General features: G+C 45.3%; 1 protein-coding gene across 1 annotated transcript; it reads left to right on the top strand.

Moving 5' to 3' along the window:
- The first annotated feature begins 18,613 nt into the window (after positions 1 to 18,613).
- Positions 18,614 to 24,768, top strand: TPT1 (tumor protein, translationally-controlled 1). The gene is made up of 6 exons (XM_081861052.1): positions 18,614 to 18,753; positions 19,284 to 19,357; positions 20,148 to 20,338; positions 22,302 to 22,407; positions 22,605 to 22,721; positions 24,543 to 24,768. The coding sequence occupies exons 1-6, from the start codon at positions 18,726 to 18,728 to the stop codon at positions 24,543 to 24,545; spliced, it is 519 nt and encodes a 172-aa protein (XP_081717178.1). The 5' UTR covers positions 18,614 to 18,725; the 3' UTR covers positions 24,546 to 24,768.
- Positions 24,769 to 25,132: the final 364 nt, after the last annotated feature.

Genomic DNA, 25,132 nt, shown 5'->3' with positions numbered 1-25,132 from the left:
ATCCGGCTCCAGCCCATTTGCTGGAGACACAGGGAAGGGTTAACACTATATCGGGGGAGTCTCCTGCCGAGGCACGTCGACTAGGAGCTCCCCCGGGTCACCACTCTGGGGCGTGCCTTTGGCCCACACCTCCATAGGCTTCGGACAGGGCCACGCCCCCGGAGTCCTTTCACGGACCACCCTTCGCTCGCTGGGGGGAGGTGATGGCATTCCTCCCCCCCCACACACATCCTCTTAACCCCTTCTTACCAATGCCTACCGCCAATGCCGAAGAGTTGTGACGAGTTGCTACGAGGTTGGCGAAAAACCAAAAGGCCACAAATTGCCAATTGGGAAAAATTCCTACCATGCCCCTTGCGGCGACAGACCAAAGTCCATAGCAAAGTCAAAAACCTACCTAAAGGCTACCTAAATGGAGGGAGGGTGGGAAAACGTGAGGCTAGCCGGCGGAAAGAGGGCGATCCCCCTCTGCGCCGGCCCTAAATAGGGCAGGCCACGCCCCCCCAAGCCAGCCGATTGGCTGGCTGGGGGGGCAGACCCGGCCGGGATTCCCCTGCTTTCGTGGGGGCTGCAACCAGCCCCCGCTCTCATGGGGTGGGTGTGAAGCCCGCAACCCCACCTCCTGCGCAGGCCGGAAGTGGCTTTGCAGAAAGTGCCTGAGCGTGTGTTGCGACCCATCTGGACTCAGATTCTGTTTGCCATTAGCTGCAATCCCAACTAATTTTTCCTGTGGCTCAACAATATCAGAGAAAGCAAAGTGTTCTAGTGGCTCATTGATGTATTTCAAAAACAGTTTGATCCCACAAAGGGAGTTATTTCAATTGTTATAATTAAGTAAACATTTTGGATTAGTGATCTTGGGTGACTGACTCGCCACTAGCGAATGTGGGAGAAATTTGACTCATTTCACATTTAAAGGCAAACCAACTTAATTGGTCCTGTGTGAGTGCCTGGAGGCGGTTGGAGGATGGATGGCGGCTAATGGATTGAGGTTGAATCCTGACAAGACAGAAGTACTGTTTTTGGGGGACAGGGGGCGGGCTGGTGTGGAGGACTCCCTGGTCCTGAATGGGGTAACTGTGCCCCTGAAGGACCAGGTGCGCAGCCTGGGAGTCATTTTGGACTCACAGCTGTCCATGGAGGCGCAGGTCAATTCTGTATCCAGGGCAGCTGTCTACCAACTCCACCTGGTACGCAGGCTGAGACCCTACCTGCCCGCGGACTGTCTCGCCAGAGTGGTGCATGCTCTAGTTATCTCCCGCTTGGACTACTGCAATGCGCTCTACGTGGGGCTACCTTTGAAAGTGACTCGGAAACTACAACTAATCCAGAATGCGGCAGCTAGACTGGTGACTGGGGGCAGCCGCCGAGACCACATAACACCGGTCTTGAAAGACCTACATTGGCTCCCAGTACGTTTCCGAGCACAATTCAAAGTGCTGGTGTTGACCTTTAAAGCCCTAAACGGCCTCGGCCCAGTATACCTGAAGGAGCGTCTCCACCCCCATCGTTCTGCCCGGACGCTGAGGTCCAGCGCCGAGGGCCTTCTGGCGGTTCCCTCATTACGAGAAGCAAAGCTACAGGGAACAAGGCAGAGGGCCTTCTCGGTAGTGGCACCCGCCTTGTGGAACGCCCTCCCATCAGATGTCAAAGCGATAAATAACTACCTGACATTCAGAAGACATCTTAAGGCAGCCCTGTTCAGGGAAGTTTTTAATCTGTGATATTTTAGTGTATTTCTGGTTTTTATGGAAGCCGCCCAGAGTGGCTGGGGAAACCCAGCCAGATGGGCGGGGTACAAATAATAAATTATTATTATTATTATTATAATTCCCTTTTCAAAACAAGATATGAACCGAAACACAGCAGTCCTTTGAAATTCACAGTTCTCCTTATTTTGCAATGAAGTTCTCTATCCAAGTAAAGTATGCATAAAAAGGAAATATTAGCAAAAGCAGCATAAAAAAATATAGTTAGGAAAAATATGATTTGCATATTTGTTTTAAGGGGGGAATCTTTAATATTGATGAATTTTCATGAGACCTTTCTTTTTTTAAAAAATGCAAACTGATATGGAAATGTGGGGAACTGAACTGAAGACTGGAAAACTGATAAAGTGAGAAAATCACTGGGTACATAAGAAAAATGTACTGAGAAATAACTTTATGCAAGAATTTTTTTGATCCAATACTTTCCTTCTTCAAATAATTTGGACTATGCGTAGAAACCTGATGCATCACTGTTGCCTGTTTTTACTATTTTGATGTCCGTAACCACGAATATGGTTTGCCAAGTAAGGAAAAAACTTAATACATCTGACAAAGTGGTCCATTCTCCCAAAAATCTGAAATACCACATAACTTGTTTTGTTATTTAATCTTTGGTTATAAAGAGAAAAAAAGTAAGGTAATTTAGTGAAACACTCTTAACATTATAAAATACAAAAATTAAAATTAACAATCTTGTAGTTTTCATATCTGTAGTATTTAAGTTTGCTGTAATTTTTAGGTTTGTTCAGAGATGGTGTATTACAGTGCCACCTGGTGGCATTTGCTAAATATAAAAGCACTCTTGCAAGAGGAAAATTTGATTGGAAAGGAAAACCCTGAATAGTTAATGCAGGGGTGGGCAATATGAGATCCTAAGGAACTTGTGTGCAATCCCAGAGTTAACTTCTGGCTCCTTTACATATTATTGTGGAAATTACGTGGAAATTTCCAGGACTATGTTTCATTGCAGAGGAAATCTGATGTGTGGGTGGGTGGGCTTATATTTTAATCGCAGTGTAGTGTGAACACTGCAAAATTTACATGCATGGCATGACAAGAACCAATACCACAATGAATTCCAATGTGGGAGCACCCTCAGATTATTTCAGAATAGTTATGATGCCATAATTGTTTTTAGATATTTGAACTCATTTCTGTGTCTGCTGGTCTATACCGGAACCCCCTATACTCTCTCTGTCTCTCAGAGGAAGGATGGAATATTAATTTAATAAATTAAAAATAAATAAATTCACCCATTAACAAAACTTATCCACCTCTTTTATGAGTTGTATACGCTTCCCAAATATTTTCCTTTGCTACAGGGTCTAAACTTCAATCACATATTGTGATGTGTGGACCTTGGGTCAGCCTCCTGTAGATCTTGAAACTAATCAGAGCTGGGTAGTGTTACATCCAGTCAGGAGGAAGGGGAGTTAAAAGTTAGACCCTGGCAGTTAAAACTGGTAGATAGGTTTCGGTTAGGGCTGAGATAGGTCTTGACAGTCAGATAGGGGACAGACAGGGGTTAGGGACCCTGAGGGTCATCTGGTCCAAGCCCCTGAAATGCAGAAATCTCAACTAAAGCATCAGTGACTATCCAACCTCTCCTTTAAAACCTCCAAAGAGAGCCCACAGCCTCTTGAGGGAGACCGTTCCAAGCTATTGGTTTGTGTCCTGCCCTCCAGAGCATGAGAACACAAGGCCGGTATATTAAATTTATATATTAAGTGTAATTAAATTAAATAAATAAGCATGAAGCAACCAGAATTTATTAACCCCTAATTTACAACTGAATACTTCCATTCAGCGGGTGGCGCTGTGGGTTAAACCACAGAGCCTAGGACTTGCCGATCAGTAGGTCAGCGTTTCGAATCCCCTCGATGGGGTGAGCTCCCGTTGCTCGGTCCCTACTCCTGCCAACCTAGCAGTTTGAAAGCACATCAAAGTGCAAGTAGATAAATAGGTCCCGCTCCAGCAGAAAGGTAAACGGCGTTTCCATGCGCTGCTCTGGTTTGCCAGAAGCGGCTTAGTCATGCGGGCCACATGACCCGGAAGCTGTACGCCGGCTCCCTCGGCCAATAAAGCGAGATGAGCGCCGCAACCCCAGAGTCGGTCACGACTGGACCTAATGGTCAGGGGTCCCTTTACCTTACTTCCATTGTAACCAGGCCTTTGGCCTTGAATTATCTGTGGCCTTTTAGAAGCAGGTGGAATGTTTTATTGTTGTTGTTTTTTATTTCATAAAATTTGAACGCCGCTTGATTTTAAGAAAACCTCAAAGCTGTTTACAAAAAAGATACAACATAGAATCATAGAATTGTTGAGTTGGAAGATACCACGAAAGTCATCTAGTCCAACCCTCTGCAATGCAGGAATACAGTAAAATAAAATAATAAAACCCACAATCCCATTTAAATACAAACAAAAGTTAAAAATACTAGTAGAGATTAAAATGACCCTGACTTTGGCACCTGCAGAATGTCAAGAGGCAGGGAGTTCCAGAGTGCAGCCGCTGCCACACTAAACATACAAATGTGGGAAACGGGAATCACGCAGCACATGTAATAGTGCCATGTGTCTATGAACTCAAGCATTTCCCCCTTGGCTTTAATTGTAGCTGGGGGCATGGGAGTAGCCAGGATTTATGCTGTTTGGCAGAACCAAGCTACCTCCATGCAACTGGTCACATTGCGTTGATATTTTGGTGGGGCAAGATGGCGACGAAGGTAGCAGCCTAGTTAACCTCGTCTGCTTTTAGATATAGTTTTAAGTAGTTTTAAGTAGTTTTTTCAAACCCTTTGGGGGTTTATCTTTTATCTTATCTTTTAATTGTAATGAGTTAGTGGCTGCGTCATCTCCTCAACACTGCCTTCGCTTTTCTTAGCATTAGCGTTTTTATTGTTTTATTGTTTTATCACCGGACTCGAGCTTTAGTCTTGCTGCCTTGCCGCACCCCCCGCCGTACTTTGGTGCTGTGGAGCTGAGTAATCTCTTGAAACGAGTGAGAGGGGAAGGAAAAGAGGTCTGGCCTGACTCCCCTGCCGTGAAGGGACCCCGTCACTGAGAAAGAAAAAACTCAAGGTGGGTGATCGGAAACACCGTAAAATGGGGTTGAAACAAGTCCCCGTTCGAGTCCTGCCGGAATGAGTAAGAGCGTCTTCAGCAAATTAGGCTGATAAGAGGCGCAGCTTGAAAAAACCCCCAGCTTCTATCAGCTTCTATCAGTAAAAGGACACTGGGAGCCGACGGAAGAACTCTCAAGCTTTCCTCCCTTCCTTCCCTATCCAGCCCCAGCAAAGCCCTTCTTGTTATCTTAATGTCCGGAGGGTTTACTCCCCACGCCGCCACTCTCCTCAAGTCTGTCCGATAATAAGGAAAACGGGTGACAGCTAATTTATTGCCAACTCCGTGTTATGCTCTGAACTATAAGCTATCAAATTACAAACAGCCTCCCCAAATCTTGCCTCAATTTGGACTTTAGTCTACAGCTGGGTGGAGTTTTTGACTTCCTAAGAGACATAGTTTCTGAAACAGGAAGAATAACCCCTGACTGGTAACAAAGATTTACAAATGGTACTTACTAGAAAGAAACGTAAGGACCTGGGGATAGCAACAAGTCCATTGTTCCAGGAGTGTTATGAGAAACAGAGTAAAATCACGCAATACTTTTCACATACAAGGGACAACGAGAATGGAAATGGAAATGAGCAAAAGATGGCTGAGATGATTGAGTTGAAGCAGGATGAGGCCCTTCTTTTTTCCTCTGCTGCTCAAGATCACTCAACCTTCTCTAGAGGAATACAGGACTCGGAGAATAACAACCAAAATAGAAATACAATGAGCCTGGCCCATGAAATAGTCCTGGCTGAGATATTATCCTCAGAGTTACAGGAAGAAACCCGAAACTCCCAGAAAACCCAGACTTCATCTATGGGCTCCCAGACGGAAAACAATGACTGCTATCCTCAGGACTGGCTGCTCTCTATAAATCTGGATCTGGCAGCTATGAAAAAATATTTAACAATAACAAATGGGCTGCTCCTGACACTAGTGGAAAATTATTCCCTCCAAGCTAAAGGCTCAGAATCTCATGGTGCTGACCCACCAACCATCCCTCAAGAGTCAGAATATACAAAGCAACCAGCAACCAGCAAGTGCACACAAGGATCATCAGTGGAAAATCATTTACACCAAGGAAAGGACATAGGGTTGTATGTCTCTGTCCCCAAAACTGAATCTCCTACCCAAGTAAATCAAAAGAAGCGAGGTATCAGTAAGAGATCCCATAAGAAGAAAGCTGAAACTAAAAAGAAAAGTAAGAACATAAAAACTACAAGGAAATCGGTCATAAACCGACGTGCATGTAAAGTATGTTGGAAAAGACTATATAAGCTGATTCCAACAAAATCAAAAACAAACTCTAACAAACCTGCTACACACGGCAGCAGAGAGAACAACAGTGTGGATCCAGGAAAAAAGATCCAGCTGAAGTCCTTGAAAGAAACACCATTGCTGCCTAACAAAACAAGTGAGGAAACGGAATCACTACCCGGGTGCTCTATGCTGAAACCTCAAGGACCCATAAATATTAAAGAAGACTCACCCCATACCATTGATTATGGCAGATCTCAAGATGAGCCAGTAGCAGGGCAAGATCTGTCCCAGGATAAAGGATGGAAACTGATACTGGCAGATAGGAAGTTGGCTTTTCTAAACTACCCGAAGCCAAAGGGCTTCCTCACACAGAAAGAACGCTCGGTGCATTTTGTGAATACTTTAGATGATATGCTGCCAGGGAAAATAAAATTAAATGACATTATCTCAGTAGATTTCATATTCTACAATGGATACTCTCTGCGAGTGATTGCCTCCTTCAAAGATCAAAACTTGGCTAAATATATATATAGATCAAGACATTTGCTGTTAAAGAAAAGGATAACGGTAACAAGATATTTTGAAAACAGCACATGTTTGAATTTGTTTTCTGATGATCTTACGACAGCTGAGACAAGATTTACTTGTAAAGCAAAGGAGGAGAGAGGACACTCAAAAGACAAACTGGAACATACTGAGCAAGGGTCCTTGAAACTAAGACAGGAGATGAGACTGCCTAATGAGGGGACTGATAACTTCTATCCAGAAGAAAAGGCATTAATAAATCAGTTTGGATTGTTGCCTTTCCTTGCCCAATCTGAGATCTTGGGAAGATTGGAGACCCTTAGAAATAAGCTAACAGAGATGAATGTTCAGGAAAAAGTAAGAGAGAAAGATCCGGCAACGGACCAATTAAAGAAAGAGAACCTCCCTGAAAAAGCCAAGACAGACCCCATGAAAGATTACTCCTATAATACCTCTGTAACTGCAGAGATAAACCTGTTAACAATAGATCTAACACAGAGCGCAAGGGACAACAACAAACTACCATCTAAGAAGGAAACCATCCCTATGGCAACCATGAAAGACTACCCTTACAATATCTCTGCAGCTGCAGAGATAAATCTGATAGCAACAGATCTAACACAGTGCGTAAGGGACAGCAACAAACTACCATCTAAGAAGGAAACCATCCCTATGACAACTACAACGCGCTCTTGGACTAGCATGAGATACCTGGATGAGGATGAACTTGGTATCAGACAAATAGAACACCCTAAGGTAGATTCGCCAAAAAAAGGAGTACTGATCACTAATGTTAGCACGTTGCACCCTTCAATCGATTTCATTGAGTATCTGGGCGATAATACATCTATGGACATTGCCAAAATGAACGAAATTCAACCAATAAATAAAAAGATAGGCCCTAAAAACCTTTTAAAGGCAAATTGACTAAGATCAACTTTTGGCAAGACAACGTGCAACCTTGCCCTGCTAACTTGGAATATTGCAGGTTGGCAAAAGAGGACTTCCGACCAATCCTTTGCTAAATATATTCAGAGACATGACATTGTGTTTCTCCAGGAGACCTGGAGCACAAGTGAAGTGGAGTTAAATGGCTTTTCTGCGTTCTCCCTCCCAGGTCTTTTAAGTACTAGAGGGGGGCGAGTTAAAGGTGGGTTAGTTACTTTAATCTCAACAAGGCTAAGGGCCATATTTAAAAAACTAGACCCACTAGACCATCTGGCCACAGCTGTGCAAGTACAGTGGAGAACCCACAGCTTGCTGCTGATTAACGTATACCTACCCCCACAAAGAGAGAAAAGATTGATAAGAAATACCTGGGCTCAGTTAGAACAGTATCTTGACAAACTATCAAATCAATTTCCTGATGCCTCTGTAGTGGTGGCAGGCGACCTAAATGCCAGAACTGGACAATCTGATGAGGCCTTGTATGCCCATTTCCATGAAACAGCCCCCATTATAGAGGAAGCCCACTCAATACCAGCCAGAACCTCAAAGGATAAAGGCTGCAATTATGCCGGCTTATGCCTATTACACTTGGTCAACAAGTTGGACTTGGTTATACTGAATGGCCGTACTGAGGGGGAGAAGGTTGGAGAATTTACATTTATATCTAATAATGGCGCCTCCACAATTGATTATATAATCGTGTCGTATGATCTTCAAAACAAAGTTTTGGAATGCAAAGTGGAGGAGCGCTTAGACAGTGACCATCTGCCATTAAGTGCACTCGTAGTTGCGGGAAAGGATTTATCCTGCGCTGAGAAAATCGAACATTCGAGCCCTACAGCTTTGGAGCTCAGATATTCTCGTATCAGATGGACAGATGAACTGCATAAGGAAATTTCAAGTAGGCTGTGTTCAAAGGAATTCCTCATTAAGAGAGATAACCTTATAACTTCCTCAAGCCATGAATTAAAAATAAATTTATTTCAGGAGTTAATTTCACTCCTTCAAGATTCCCTGAAGGAAAAAAGGAACAGCTCAAGTAGGCAATCCTCAGTATATAAAAACTCCAAACCCTGGTTTGATCAAGAATGTCAGGACATGAAGCTAAACTTACTGAAAAAATACAAGAATTATAGATCTGCCAACTTACCCCAACTCCCCACGGTCTGGTTTGAAGATAAACGAAATTATAAAATCCTGATCAAAAACAAAAAACTCCAGGCACAGAAAAGAGAATGGAAATGCCTAATAGATGCATCCAGAGAGAGAGACTCGGCCACCTTCTGGAGAATGGTAGCAAATGGAGTGCGATCTACCTCCTCAGAAGTGGAGTATACTATACCTGCAGGGACTTGGGAGGCATTTTTCCAATCTTCATATTCAGCTCTGCCTTTGACACAGCCACTAACACAGTGTGAGGCAGGTGACGAGTGGCCTCCGGTGTCGGTTGCGGAGGTCAGGAGGCTTATTCAGGCACTCAAACACAGAAAAGCCCCGGGAGCAGATAATATCTCTCCTGAGCTTCTTAAAGCCAATATTGACTGGTGGGCCCCAGTCCTTGCCAGCCTATTCACCAGCATAGATCAAACAGCAATAATACCAGAGGACTGGGGATTGGCAATCATCGTTCCCATATTCAAGAAAGGCTGTAAACTTGATCCAGCCAATTACAGACCAATCAGTCTCTTAAGCATCATCAGCAAACTCTATGCAACTCACTTACGTGAAAAGTTTGCGGACTGGCTGGAACGGGAGCACATCCTTAAGGAAGCCCAGGCTGGTTTCAGGGCACATAGATCAACTCTAGACCAAGGACTGGTATTGCAACATCTAGTGGAGAAATACACCTCAAAGAAAGGAGGCTCCCTCTATGTAGCCTTTATAGACTTCAAATCAGCTTTCGATTTGATACCCCGGCACAGACTTTGGGAAAAATTAAATGCCACAAACATCGACAGACGTCTTTTGCTTCTTATCCGTAGATTACATGAAAATACTCGGATCCGTGTTAGATGCGACCGTTATGGGAACCTATCAAAGGAAATCCAAAGTTTCCATGGTGTCAAGCAAGGCTGTGTTCTTGCCCCTATTCTATTTAATTTCTATATAAACTCCTTAGTCGGAAAGATGGAGGAAGCAAGTACTCACCCCCCAAACTTAAATAATATACCAATTCCAGTCCTTTTGTACGCAGATGATGCGGCACTTATTTCCTTCTCTTGTGTGGGCCTAAGAAAACTTTTACGAGCTCTTACAGAGTATTGCGAAGCTGAAGACCTAATAATAAATTACACTAAATCAAAAATTATGGTGTTCTCCAAGAGAAAACTCCGACATAAATGGAAAATTAATAACCAACCTATTGAGCAAGTAACATCTTTTAGATACCTTGGAATAATCTTTGACGAGAAGGGATCTTGGTGCCATCAGATTAAGAATTCCATTGCAAATGCGCAAAGATCTTCTAGAGCTATCATAAGATTCTTCTACAGAAAAGGAGGTCAATATGTTCCTGCTGCCTCCCAGGTCTTTGTCGCAAAAATACTCCCACAACTGATGTATGGCACCCAGATATTTAATTGTCAAAAACTTAAGTCCCTGGAATCTGTACAAACTAAATTTTACCGCTCCCTACTAGGGTTACCTACCTGCGTTTCCAACGCAGCCATTAGGCTGGAGGTAGGTCAACTCTCTATTAATGCCAGGATATGGATCTTGAAGATTCACCTCTGGCTAAAACTCATATTTTTCCCAGTGGGAGTGGCTCCATTGACTCTATTAGACCCGTTCCAGTCTAAATGGAGATTGTCACTTTATGAAAAATTGAAGGGCCTGGGGCTTTCCTCACAAGAACTTATAGCCTCAGGTTTTGAAAAGGCTAAAAGGATGGTGAGCCAGCGAATAGGAGATGTAGAGCTTCAGGATCATATGAGCAAGATAGATAAATATCCAGCTATCCAAGATTATGGAAAAGGGTTTAATCTAACACCATATTTGCTGGATCTACAAATCGCAAAATACAGGCGGGCGTTTACCCTTACCAGATTTGATGTACTGCCATCTGCCTTACTAAAGGGCAGATACGAGGGCAAACCCTATGTTGAACGAGTTTGCCCATGTGGTCTGAAAGAGGTGGAAACGGCTTCACATGTGTTGCTACACTGCGACCTTTACGGGGATATTAGGTCACTGTTTATCTCCCCCATCGTTCAGAAATTTCCAGGTCGATCTGAACTTCAGCGGCTGAAAATTCTACTAGGAGATAAAAACCCAGAAGTAACACTGAAAGTGGCCAAATTTTCTGCGGCTGCGATCAAGCGGAGGGCATTAGCTGTAAAAAAGTAAAAGACTTGACCCCTGGACAAGCCCCCTTATCTTTTAAGCCTATACATATATTGCAGTGCATAAATGTGTATATATGTGTGTGTGTGTGTGTGTGTGCATATGTGTTGCTTTTTATGTATAATTTTACAATTTTTTTAAATTGACACCATTATTCCCTTTGTAAACTATTGTTGTTTTATGTTTCTCTGGTCTATGACCGTAATAAACTCAATTCAATTCCCCCTTGGCTTTAATTGTAGCTGGGGGCATGGGAGTAGCCAGGATTTATGCTGTTTGGCAGAACCAAGCTACCTCCATGCAACTGGTCAGTTAAGTATTTTTATTTATTTTTGTTGTAGAAACAAAATGGGGGGTTGGCTTTTGCTACCTAACTCCCCAAAGGGACTTGATGAGTCCCCTAAGTCCATGATCAGTCAGAGAAGTATGGGTGGAGGCAGGATCCAGTGGAAAGCAAGACAGATCTTTATTTTCCTGTAGCAACGGTTACCCCGCAAGGAGGTGGGAGAGACCAAGAAGAACAAAGTGCGCAGGAATCTTTTATATTCTTTACAAAGACTTTCGGCGTTGCTCAACCCCTTAGCCAAAGGCCACCCTAAAAGCATCACACGTACGTCACTGATGACGTTACACGGATTGAGTTACCTGGGCAGCCTGGCCCATTCTTTTGTGATGATAAACACTTTAGTCTGTGAATCCAGGTCATTCATGCACAAAATATGCCCTTAAGGCAGGATTTGCTAAGGGAACGAACTATGGGGAAAGGTTTCTGAAGGCAGCCCTGTTTGGGGAAGGGTTTAATATTTAATGCTGTACTGTTTTTAACATTTGTTGTTGTTTTTTATAAATTTTTTTATTAAAGTTTATCATACCAACACAATACAATAATACAAACAAACAAGAAAAACAGAAAAAAAATAATAAAGAAAAACATGTATAATTTCCATGTCTTATTTTCTTATAACTTACTTCCCCGACTTCCCCATACCTCCCCTCTCTGTATTCCAATTTCTATTTTGTTACTTTAGCAAATCCTTACCCTAAATTTTAATTTAATTTTTAACCTGTCTTTTCTTTTACATATCCTTTACCGCTGAAAACCCCATCATTTCTAAATCAATGTCATTCTAAGATTCATTAATTTTGCAATGTTTCTTAAGATAGTCCTTAAATTTCTTCCAATCTTCTTCCACTGTCTCTCTCCCCTCTGTTTTTAACATTTGATTGGGAGCCGCCCAGAGTGGCTGGGGAGACTCAGCCAGATGGGCGGGGTATAAATAAATTATTATTATTATTATTATTATTATTATTATTATTATTATTATTATTTATTCCAGGAGATCTCCTTCTGCAGAGGAAATAATCCATTAGGAGAGCCAAGACATGTGTTTTTTTGGGGGGGGTGTTCTGTGGGCTAAAATAATATGCAATTTTCTCGAGGAAACATTTCCTCAATTTTAGGAGGCTGGGAAGACTGAAGCATGCGTCTGCTATGTGCGTTCACCCTAAAATTTTATAACCATTTACTTGATGAAAGGGGGGGCAGGCAACGACCCCGCCCCCCCCGCCTGCTTGTTGCGTGTCTGCTTTACCGTTTAACTTTTAGCAAATAACAACAATTTTCCGCCTTCGGGGTGTAGGGGGGACTTCACCACCCCATGGACCAGGTACCCCCCCCCGAAAAAAAAAGTGAAGGGGGTAGTTTTCCCCTCACAGAAAAGCGCGGGAAAGAAGAGACTGTCTCCCCCTCACATTATCCGCCCCCCCAGGCGCTTCAGTCCGGCCACCCCGGAGAGGCCGCAGCCCCAAAAGGGACGGCGTGAAAGGAGCCCAACCTGAGCCGCCTCCCGCTTCTGCCCCTGCCCGGGCGGGAGACGACGAACCGCCGCAGCATTGGCGGCGAAAGAGCCGGGCGGGCAAGAGAAGGGAAGCCCGTAATCGCGCATGCACCAGTGTCTGTCTCTCTCTCCGCGCAGCCAGTGTCCCTCGCGTCTCAGCCAATGGGAAAAGCTCCGTCTTCCAGCATCGGAGAAGCCCCGCCTTTCCTCTCCCCCTGAGTATGTGTCTGATGTCAACGTGGCTTATGTCCAAAATTACAAAGGGAGGTGAATGCGGGAGAACGAGTTACCGAATTGTAATAACACTTACAGTGGTACCTCGCAAGACAAATGCCTCGCAAGACGCAAAAATGCGCAAGACGAAAGAGTTCCGTTTTTTGAGTCGTTCCACAAGACGAATTTCCCTATGGGCTTGCTTCACAAGATGAAACGGCTTGCGAGTTCTTGCGAGTTTGTTTCCTTTTTCTTAAAGCCGCTAAGCCGTTAATAGCCGCTAAGCCGCTAATAGCCGCTAAGCCGCTAATAGCCGTGCTTCGCAAGACGAAAAAACCGCAAGACGAAGAGACTCACGGAACGGATTAATTTTGTCTTGCGAGGCACCACTGTACTTACTTACCTATTCATTCATTCATTTATTTACCCCTCACGTTGCCAACAAAGGTCCGCATAGTTAAGGCTATGGTTTTCCCAGTAGTGATGTATGGACGTGAGAGCTGGACCATAAAGAAGGCTGATCGCCGAAGAATTGATGCTTTTGAATTATGGGGCTGGAGGAGACACTTGAGAGTCCCATGGACTGCAAGAAGATCAAACCTATCCATTCTGAAGGAAATCAGCCCTGAGTGCTCCCTGGAAGGACAGATCCTGAAGCTGAGGCTCCAGTACTTTGGCCACCTCATGAGAAGAGAAGACTCCCTGGAAAAGACCCTGATGTTGAGAAAGATGGAGAAGGGGACGACAGAGGACGAGATCGCTGGACAGTGTTCTCGAAGCTACCAACATGAGTTTGGCCAAACTGCGGGAGGCAGTGGAAGACAGGAGTGCCTGGCGTGCTCTGGTCCATGGGGTCATGAAGAGTCGGACACGACTAAACGACCAAACAACAACAACAATAGGGGCTCAAGGCAGCTTACAGATTAGAAATAAGAACAGCTTTTTAAAAACATACAAGTGGTTGTGTGTGGGGGAAAATCATTTAAAAATATACTGATAGAATTCAAACGAAATAGGTATAGATCAAAATCATACAAATAATGAGACTGAAGAGTGATGGAGATCACTCAGTGAACACTGTAATAGCATGTATAGAATTTAAATAATAAATAGGGAAAACAACAATTGACGTGCCCTCTCTTTAATGAATGTGGTTTGCAAGCTTATCAGTACAGTCATACCTCATGTTACATTTGCTTCACGTTACGTTCTTTCAGGTTATTTCAGGTTACATCCCATGGCGACCCGGAAGTACCGGAAAGGGTTACTTCTGGGTTTTGCCGCTCGCACATGCACAGACACGCAAAATGACGTCGTGCGCAGAAGTGCTGAATCGCAACCCGCGTGTGCACAGACACGCCACTGAGGGTTGCGCTCTTTTCATGTTGCAAACGGGCCTCCAGAATGGATCCCACTGTACTGAATCTTGTTCAGCCAAATTTTTGGTTGGCGGGTCAAATACATGTTTGTAGTACTGTTGCTATTTTTGCAGCTATATGTTTTATGCGTGTCTACTCAATGGGTCTTACTCCCAGGTACTTGGGTATAGGAATGTGGCCCAACAGCCTGATTCTAAGCATGTCTGCTTGGAGGATCAGTGTCAGTGAATTAAGTAAGGAGAGAAGCTGGGGACAAAAGCCATGGAAAAGTTCTACTGCATAAAAAGAACCACACAAGAATATGCATAAATTGTACAGTAATGGAATAATGATTTTTTTTTACTTACTTATTTTATTACATTTTATCCCACATTTTTTCCATCATGGAACTCTGGGTGATGTTGTTTTAAGCATCACCCAACCAGGGAGGGAGTGAATGATGCAAAGGTACAAATTATGATGTTGCCAAACAGTTACCCTAGCTGGACTCCTGTGCTGTTCGACAACCCTGCAGAGGAGCAGCTGGAAATTTTGTGTGCCACATCAGCATAAAATCTAGAGTGACCACACCAGCATAGGGTGACCTGATTTTAGATAGAAATTAGCTGGATAGAACTGCATGCAGACTCTATGGCTGTGTACACAATATAACGTTCAAGCACATTTTAAGGAATATTCTTTCCCTCAAAGAATTCTGGGCACTGTAGTTTGAGGCTTGCTGGGAATTATGACTGTGCATTGTAAACTACGGTGCTCAGCAGGGTTGGCCCACCCACAGGGCAAGGTGACTCAGAGTCCTGTGCCCAGTTCTGAGCACCACAATTTAAGGATGTTGACAAACTGAAATGTATGCAGAGGAGTGCAACCAGGGTGATCAAGGGTCTAGGAGCTAGAAGTTAGGAGGAAAACTGCTCCCTTTCCCTTATGAGCCAGTGTGGTGTAGTGGTTAAGAGTGGTAGTCTCGTAATCTGGGGAACCGGGTTCCCGTCTCCGCTCCTCCACATGCAGCTGCTGGGTGACTTTGGGCCAGTCACACTTCTTTGAAGTCTCTCAGCCCCACTCACCTCACAGAGTGTTTGTTGTGGGGGAGGAAGGGAAAGGGGAATGTTAGCCGCTTTGAGACTCCTTAAAGGGAGTGAAAGGCGGGATATCAAATCCAAACTCTTCTCTTCTTCTTCTTCTTATGGGGTATTCTGGAGCCCATATAGAGTCCTTAAGTAGGTTCACTATCGGTAGGAGAAAACACAGGTCAACCAGAGTATACTGAGAAGCAAAGTGGCTAGTAAGCCTGATCTTTATTTGAGGAACTGTTGCAACAGGGTCCCCACTCACCACACGGAGGAGAGAGAAGAACCCTGAACAATGTGTGCAAGCCCTTGTATAGACGTTTGAAGTTGCCCACCCTGTAGCCCAAGACCACCCCTCAATACATTATACATACATCACAGAAGCAGGCGGTTTACAACAGAAATCCTGCCCACCAGGATTCCTGATAATGGTCACTGATTGCATTACCTGGGCAGTCTGGTCATTATTTTCAGGTTATTTCAGAGACTATCTGTAACTGGTCATTCTTTTGTTATGGTTAATACTTAGTTCCTGAATCCAGGTCACAGGCTCACCCTATTCGTACACAAATATGCCCTTAAGACAGGATTTGCAAGGAAAAAAAACAATGGGAAGGCTTTTCCCATTTGCCTCCCTTACTGCAGAGGAATATTTGAGGTCATTGGGAGAGTCAAAATGGCTTCAGGATTGCATTCCCATACTATTACAGACACATGGTTCATATACAGTGGTACCTCGGGTCAAGTACTTAATTCTTTCCGGAGGTCCGCACTTAACCTGAAACTGTACTTAACCTGAAGCACCACTTTAGCTAATGGGGCCTCCTGCTGCTGCCACGCCTGAAGCAGTATTTATGGGTTGGTGGAGTCTGTAACCTGAAGCGAATGTAACCTGAGCTACCACTGTATTTAGATATGTGTGCATTTATGAATATTCTATATTTGAGACCTTAAAATTCTTATAACAAAGCCAAGCTTTATGAGGAATGGTGAAAGGATCTGGGTATGCTTAGGGCTGTCCCATGGAGGAGGGAGCAAGCTTGCTTACTGCTGCTCCGGAAAAGGTAGGACCCGAACCAATGGATTCAAGTTACAAGAAAGGAGTTTCCAAATAACACCAGGACGACCTTTCTGACAAGTAAGAGCTGTTTGAACAGACCTCCCTCGGGAGGTATGCTCCTTCCTTGGAGGTTTCCAAGCAGAGATTGGATGGCCATCTGCCCTGGATGCTTTCGTTGAGATTCCTGATAGCAGGGGGTTGGACTAGATGACCCTTGGAACTCCTTCCAATTCTATGATTCTACGATTTTAAGGCTGAAATCAGGGTCTCCTCTCTTGGCTTCAGTTTCAGCGAGGACCAGCTGCTGCAAACCCAGTGGCGTAGTGTGGGTGCAGGGGGGGCCGGCCGCACCGGGTGCAACATCTGGGGGGGCGCGCTCGCCGTCTCCGGAGTCGCCGAAGAGCCTCGGGCGCAGGCTGCAGCAGAGCCCCATGTCTTGCGGAACTGACGAGCTGTGCGCGCGTCCGGGCTGAAGGCGTCCGGCAGGCAGCGGCTCTCAGCGCTTGCCGCGGTCCCTGCGCGTCAGGGTCACGGAGGGCGCGCCAGGCAGCCCCTCCTCACAGCCCCACCGCCGCCGCCGCTGCTGCAGCTGCTGGGCCATGTTGCATTTTCCTCACCTCTCTGCCCTCCTTCTCCTGCGGGCAAGCGGCGTCGTTTGGGTGGCAGCACCAGCGGCAACTTGCCTCAGATCACCTGACACGGACCCGCCGCCGCCGCGGCTACCTAACCGTAAATACCCCAGCCCAGGCAGCAGCAAGAAGAAGCTGGCAGCGGCGGCAGGTAAGGGGTTAGGGGTGGAAATTACTTGCCTTGCCCCAGGTTAGGGGGTGGAAATTACTTGCCTTGCCCCGGGTTAGGGGTGCAAATTACTTGCCTTGCCCCGGGTTAGGGGGTGCAAATTACTTGCCTTGCCCCGGGTTAGGGGTGCAAATTACTTGCCTTGCCCCGAGTTAGGGGGTGTAAATTACTTGCCTTGCCCCAGGTTAGGGGTGCAAATTACTTGCCTTGCCCCAGGTTAGGGGGTGCAAATTACTTGCCTTGCCCCAGGTTAGGGGTGCAAATTACTTGCCTTGCCCCAGGTTAGGGGTGCAAATTACTTGCCTTGCCCCAGGTTAGGGGGTGCAAATTACTTGCCTTGCCCCGGGTTAGGGGTGCAAATTACTTGCCTTGCCCCAGGTTAGGGGTGCAAATTACTTGCCTTGCCCCGAGTTAGGGGGTGCAAATTACTTGCCTTGCCCCGGGTTAGGGGGGCAAATTACTTGCCTTGCCCCGAGTTAGGGGGTGCAAATTACTTGCCTTGCCCCGGGTTAGGGGTGCAAATTACTTGCCTTGCCCCAGGTTAGGGGTGCAAATTACTTGCCTTGCCCCGAGTTAGGGGGTGCAAATTACTTGCCTTGCCCCGAGTTAGGGGGGCAAATTACTTGCCTTGCCCCAGGTTAGGGGTGCAAATTACTTGCCTTGCCCTGGGTTAGGGGGGCAAATTACTTGCCTTGCCCCAGGTTAGGGGTGCAAATTACTTGCCTTGCCCCGAGTTAGGGGGGCAAATTACTTGCCTTGCCCCAGGTTAGGGGTGCAAATTACTTGCCTTGCCCTGGGTTAGGGGGGCAAATTACTTGCCTTGCCCCGGGTTAAGGGTGCAAATTACTTGCCTTGCCCCGAGTTAGGGGGGCAAATTACTTGCCTTGCCCCGAGTTAGGGGGGCAAATTACTTGCCTTGCCCCGGGTGCTGACAACCCACGCTACGCCGCTGTGCGAACCCGCAGCCTCGCCGCCTCTGCGCATAGCTGTCAACGTATCCCATTTTTTAAAGGAAATTCCTTTATTCCGAATAGGATTCCTCGCAGGAAAAGGGGAAAGTTGACCGCGTTGTTTCCTATTGGCGGCGGCGGGAGGAGAAGGAACCCGGAAGTTCTACCTCCTGCCCTCAGAGAGCAGCTCTGCACGTTCTTGCCTCTACGTGCGCGCGGGGAGGCGGGGCGGCGGCCTGCGGACGCGCTTGCGTCACAGCTCCGTGCGTGGCGGGGAGCGCAGGGATTGGTGACGCACGGATGGCAGGGACGTGCCCCGCTGGCTATATGAGCTCAGTGGCAGCGCCGCCTCGGCCTTTCTCCGCCTCGCTCCTTGCTCTCGCCGGGAGTCGCCGCCCAGCCGCTCCGCTCCCCGAGGCCGCCCGCCTGCTCGACCCACCGCCGCCCGACGACGCCTCAGCCATGATCATCTACCGCGACTGCATCAGCCGTAAGCGAATCTCCCTCAGCGCCGTCGAGGTCGGGCCCCCCCGCGGAGCCCCCCCCCCCACACAGCGGCGCCCTACTGCGCTTGCGCGGCTCCGCGGCCCGGGCTAGGCACCTCGCGCGCCCTCCCGCTACACTGCGCCTGCGCGGCACAGGAGAGAGGGGGAAGGGAGACTGGTTCGCGGGGCGGGGGGGGGGAGAGAGCGAGCGAAGACTGGCGTCCCCATGGCATTCTATTCACTGCGCATGCGTCTTTTGGCCGCGGCTACCGCGCTTGCGTGAGCGGGGCTGCCGAAGGGGCCGTGGGGCTGGAGGCCTTTGGCGGCGCTTCCGGCGTGTTCCCTCTTGGCTTCCGGCGCAGCCTTCCCGAGGCCTTTCCCCGTTCTGGGGCCTGGCAAGGCCTGGACCGGGAGGGAGGGAGGGAGGGAAAGAGGGGCGACCCCCTGAGAGGAGGGTGGGGTTTGGGGGAGGGAGAAGGACCCGCCGACCATGGGGAGCCCCCCTCACGCGCTCTCCTCCTTCCTCTGCCCGCAGAAGACGAGATGTTCTCGGACATCTACAAGGTCAAAGAAGTGGCCAGCGGACTCTGCCTGGAAGTGGAAGGGAAGGTAGGCTTTGTGTGTAAAACTACCCTTTTTATGGGGGGTGGGGCGGGGTTCCAACCCTGGTCTCTCCCAGGCCCCTCGCTATATTATAGTATAGTTCAACTGTGCTTTGGTACCATGAGGCCCTTCTTTTAGCAGTTGCTACCCTTCACAGGCACTCCATCAACTTCTGTTAGGGGGGGGGGGAAGAGATTTGGCAATATCTGAGACCAACTGGGAGTCTATGAACTCATAAAGTAACCAAAGCTCACATTTATTGTGCAACGACCATGTCAGGGGTAATGGATTCCTAGCAATGTGGCTTGGTCAGCACAGTTGGAGTGGGAGAGAGAGATCCATGCTTTAGCCTTTCATAATCTATGCATCACCATGCCAATATGGGCCACCTTTATAACAGAGATGTCACAGTGACTTGAGAGGGGCTAGGTTGCAAGATAAGCTCTGACACATCCATAAAGCCTCCATAGTGGTAATGGTGACATCCAGACTGAGTAATTTGAGGCGTGGTGTTTTAAAATCCCTTAATTTTAATGGGAAGAAGTCAAAAGTAGCAGGGTGTATGTGTGTGTGTTTCGAAAACCTTGGAAATTAGAGTCTTAATCATAAAGACTTCCAATTTAAGATTCTCTGGGCAGTTTATTCTCCCTTTGGTGACAAATTCCACTTGGATAGCTTTGCTCTTAACTAGTTTCAGGACTTAAAACTCTGCTATTAAGCTTTGAGTAGATTAATAAACAGGAGCAATTAGATTTTGCTTTTCAGTGGTGGTATTTTTCTTCAATGAATGGCTTAGATGGTGAGCAGGAAAGAAGGTGAAATAGATGATGCTTTAATTGGTGGAAATGCGTCGGCTGAAGGTCCAGATGGTGAAGGGGCAGAGGCTACCGTTGTCACCGGTGTTGACATTGTAATGAACCACCACCTTCAGGAAACAAGCTTCACTAAAGAGTCTTACAAGAAGTACATCAAGGACTACATGAAAGCGTAAGTTAGCCTGGTGTCTGTCATTTCAAGGCTAGAAGACAGTTACCATGAGGGTTACATAGCAAACACTCTTGGAAGATGTCCACAAGGTTTCAGCACTGCTTTCTGATGGAGATGGGCTTCTGGGATCCAGTTGCGGGGATGATTACAATGGTGCTCTTATTCTGAAAGATCTGTAATTTAAAGCCATAACCACCTGCATACACATTTTGCTAAGATACTGCTTCTTTCCACATACGCTGTTACAGTATTGGATATCTGAAGGATGTCCTCTTAAATATGCTAGGTTTGCTACATTATGTTTAAGTCATCAAGGTCAAAAGGAAAATGCTACTAGTGAGAACCCTAAATCTTAAGATTGCATTGCTGATGTAAGCATACCTCAGCCTTTCCTCATAAGGCTTGGCTTCCAGACCTGTGATCCTCTTGGTTGCCATCCTCTGCACACATTCCAGCTTGTCAATATCCTTCTTAAATTGTGGTGCCCAGAACTGGACATACGACTCCATGTGTGGTTTGACTATGGCAGAAGAGAGTGATATACCTTCCCTTGATCTGGACACTATGCTGTATCATTCTGTTGGGTCCTGGATCTTTTTCACATGTAAGCTGGGTGTCCCCCATCTTATATTATGCATCTGGTTTTTCCTGCCTAAGTGCAGAACCTTACATTTGTCCCTGGTGAAATTCATTTTGTTGCTTTGCGCCCAATTCTCCAATCTGTAAAGGTCATTTTGAATCCCAATTCTGTTTTCTGTGGCATTAGCTACCCCTCCCAAATTGGTATCATCTTCAAATTTGTTGTGGATCGCCTCAATTCCATCATCAAAGTCATTTATAAAGATGTTGAACAACAGTGGGCACAGGATAGAACTCTGTCACCCCACGTCATTTTTTCCTAGGATAACTAGGAACTATTAATGAGTTTTTGAGTTCTGTTAGTCAACCAGCTGCACATTTTACCAGTTTCTCCACAAGAATGTCATGGGGAACTTTGTCAAAAGCATTACTGAAATCAAGATACACTATGTCCATAGCATTCCCCAGATCCACCAAGCTTGTGTATGCTTCTTATAAAGCCACACAAGTTTATTTAGGTGCCTCCCACTTTTCTTTCTGGAATTGTCTGCATTTGTGCCTTCATTATTTCACCTTTAACAAACTCCCATCTTGGGCTCCCTTTTCTTGACGATTTATGACCATGAGATCTCACCCGGTACTTCAGGCATAGGCAGACTCAGCCCTCCAGATGTTTTGGGACTACAACGCCCATCACCCCTAGCTAAGATGACCAGTGGTCAGAGATTATGGGAGTTGTAGTCCCAAAACATCTGGAGGGCCGTGTTTGCCTATGCCTGCAGTAGTTCCTTAAGCTTCCAGAAATCAGCCTTCTTAAAGTCTACGACCGATTACACTCAGTTTTCCCTTTCCCTGTATCATGAAATCCAAGGCGACACGATCACTTTCTCTTAAAATTCCCAGTAAGGACCAGCTGGGATGCAAACAACTCAAAAGAGGTGCAACCAAAAGATCCTGGTTATTGGCAGAACTGATCAGTGGCTGTGCTTTTTGCTGTAGCTTCATGGAGTTATTAAGGTTCTGTATTACAGATATTATGTAACAGTTGCTTTATATTTAGAGGCAAGATTTCTGGGCCAAAGGCAACCCCTTCTTTCGATACAATATTGTCTATTCTGCTATTTTACTGTTGCCTCAATGGAGGCGCATACAGAAATCTGCTGGCATATTTTACCATGCCAGTTTATGTGGCCTTGTGTATAATAAAAATGTTCCCAAGAAATATAATTTAAAACTGGCAGGTAAAGTAAAGCACTATCCATGCAGGGGAGCAGTAAAAGGCAATGCTGTGTTTTCCTTTCAGATCAGCTATTAGAAACTTTTGGGTACAATCCTCAAACTTGTTAAATTGCAGGTGTTAAAATTGTTGTTGTTTTTCCCCTAGAATCAAAGCAAGACTTGAGGAAACAAAGCCAGAGAGAGTAAAGCCGTTCATGACTGGAGCAGCTGAACAAGTCAAACATATCCTTGCAAACTTCAAAAATTACCAGGTAAGTTCCAAAGCTTCCTCTCTTTTTTTGTAACATATTTTCAGTACTTGCATACTGTGAAGTAGCTTTTGCTGCTTGTTTTAAGACTGGCATTCTGTGGGAAGTGCCTGATGCTTGAGACAAGGAAATGTGCATTGTTATGTTAGTGCTTTCTAAGAACTTATTTGCATCAACCGATTTTTTTTTTCTTCTGAAAGTTTTTTGTAGGTGAGAACATGAATCCAGATGGAATGGTGGCGTTGCTGGATTTCCGTGAGGATGGTATCACTCCTTATATGATTTTCTTTAAGGATGGATTAGAAATGGAGAAATGTGTAAGTATAAATTCCCGAGAGAACTTGCCAAGATTAAAATCTTGTGTGGTTTCAAATTTTGCTTGCTGATGAATGGGGGGTGATTTGCTGCAGAAACAAAACCCTGTGCCCATCTAGTCCAGCATTTTCAACTAACCAGCCAGGTACTTGAGGGAACAGCCCTTGTTCTCCCAGCAACTTGTGTTCTGTGGCAGCCTGCCTCTGAACCTGGAGATTTGACTCACCTAATTGCATCTTAATAGCCATTCTTCTCTGCTTCAGGAGTTCACCTAATCCAGGGGTGCCCAAACTTTTTTCATAGAGGGCCAGATTTGATGAAGTGAACATGTGTGAGGGCCACCCAGCTTTTTTTAGGGTTGAAGTTGTGGAGCTTTTTCAGGATTTTACCCCAGGACATATACTAGCATGGGGCTGGATTAGGCCCCCCAAACAGACTTTGGACATGCCTGAAAAGCCATCTAAACTTCTGGTAATCATAATATCTGGTTGGAGGAAATTTCATAGTGTGTTGTAAGTAGTAGCTTTTGTCTGCATACTGCTGATGAATTGTGTGGCTAAGCACTAGTGCTGTAAGAGGAAGAAAAAATAAATATGCTTTCTCCACGCCATTCACTCATATCTCTGAAATCCTAACATCTTTCCTGCATTTTCCATGGGGGAAAAAAAGAAAAGCCCAAATGATACCGCCTTTTCTATCAACTTTCCTAGCTCTGTAGTATCCTTTTTGAGATTGTGCAACCAGAGGTTTGTACACCTTTGTGAGTGAGGCTGCACCCTTAATTCTTAAGGGTAGAGTGATACTGGAAGTTCTGTACTTCAGAACTATCCACTCCAACTCAAAGGACACGTCCTTTGTCACAGCCAATTTATTCTCCCATCAGTTTGTATGAAGCTGGGATGGTTATTTGCCCTGAATGCAGTGTTTTTTAAGTCTTACTCTGAACTTCATTGTCCATTTTTTAATTTTTGCTTATTCATCTAGCTTGGAGATCCCTTTTCAACTTTTTTGCAGTTTGGGTTTTCAGTATCCCGAATAATTTGGTGTCTGCTACAAACTAGGCTACCTTGTTGCTTACTCTTGATTCTCTGTTCGTGTGTGAACAAGTTCAATAGCCTCTTAGTTTAACTTTCTAGATTTCCCCAGAGTTCCATAAAAAAAATATCTTTCATTTCTCAGTTAACAATGCTGATAGACAAACTATTGAGCTATTGACTAGTCTTCCATACAGCTTAGCATATGCATTTTCTGCCCTTCTAAGTTGAGGCTCTCCTGCCAATGGCTTAAGTAGAAGAGCAGATCATTCAGATGGGCAGGGGTAAGAACAGAAAATGCAAACGGTGTGGATTGTTAGATTTTTTTTTTAAAAAAAGCTGTTGCTAGATTTAAATCTTGGGAGGTATTTAATCGGCCATTAATTTCAGTAGGTCTACTCTGAGTAAAGCTTGGTTGACCGCCGCACTTCGCTTAATATCAAACCAAAACATTTATTGGCTGTATTTTGATATGGCTGTTGAAGCCATTGCCCCCTTTCCGTGAATGGAAGGGTGCTAATCAAGACTGGTACCCTCTCAAACAGTGCCTTAGGGAAGCAGTTGAGATGCAAGTTCTGAATGTTAAGCATCTGCTGATAGGCTGGGAACAACTACTTTTGCTCCCTAGCTTGCATAAAGATGCAACAGCAATTTCCTTGCGCTTTCTGTGTGCCTGATAAACGTGGCAACTCAGATTGAATAAGGGAGAACATTTAAGAGAGTGAATATTTAATGATGACATAAGGAATTGGTACAAGCATAGGCTAACTCTCATTAATTTCTTAACAGTAACAAGAGACCAACCCTTCTGGATCATCTATCATCATCATAATTGGCTGCTGTTCTTTATTCATCAACAAAACATCATGACTCGGCATTGTTTGAAAACTGGACTGATGCCATCTTGAGCTTAATTTGATTTATTTTGACCCTGAATTAATTGGAGTGGAGGCATTGGTTTTTAAAAACTTGTCATGTAGGCTGTCTAAAATAAAGAAAAACTCATTTAAACCCAGCATAGATAATGCCTCTTGGTTTAATGCATTCGGCAGGGTTCTTCAGCAAGCTTCTTGTAGCTCTTGTGCATTTGGATATTTGACTTCAGTAGCATAGCCTGGCCCAATGCATGTGTCAGACTGTCGTCCAATACTGGTGACCTAGAACTGGAAGATCAGCCGGCTACAACTGACTTGCTCCTAAACACCTGAAAATGATTAGTAGAGAAGAAGGCTTTCATTCTGAAATGGACAGAGTTTCTTGCTGTTCAACAAACCACAATAGCTAGCTGGAGGACAGAATTGGAAGACTGAATACAGACTGCTGATTAGAGTTCTGAACCAGTCAAGGAGAGATGGATTTCATCAGTTTATCATGGCAAA

This window comes from Podarcis erhardii, assembly GCF_964252035.2.
Source record: "Podarcis erhardii genome assembly, chromosome: 5".
Classification (NCBI taxonomy): Eukaryota; Metazoa; Chordata; class Lepidosauria; order Squamata; family Lacertidae; genus Podarcis; species Podarcis erhardii.
The sequence above is the reverse complement of the archived record's forward strand: the minus strand, read 5'-3'. Positions and strand labels throughout refer to the sequence as shown.

Coding starts and splice junctions, on each gene's coding strand:
- TPT1 (XM_081861052.1), top strand. CDS start 18,726: ATGATCATCTACCGCGACTGCATCAGCC. Junction 18,754..19,283: donor CTACCGCGACTGCATCAGCC/GTAAGCGAATCT, acceptor CTCTGCCCGCAG/AAGACGAGATGTTCTCGGAC. Junction 20,339..22,301: donor ATCAAGGACTACATGAAAGC/GTAAGTTAGCCT, acceptor TTTTTCCCCTAG/AATCAAAGCAAGACTTGAGG.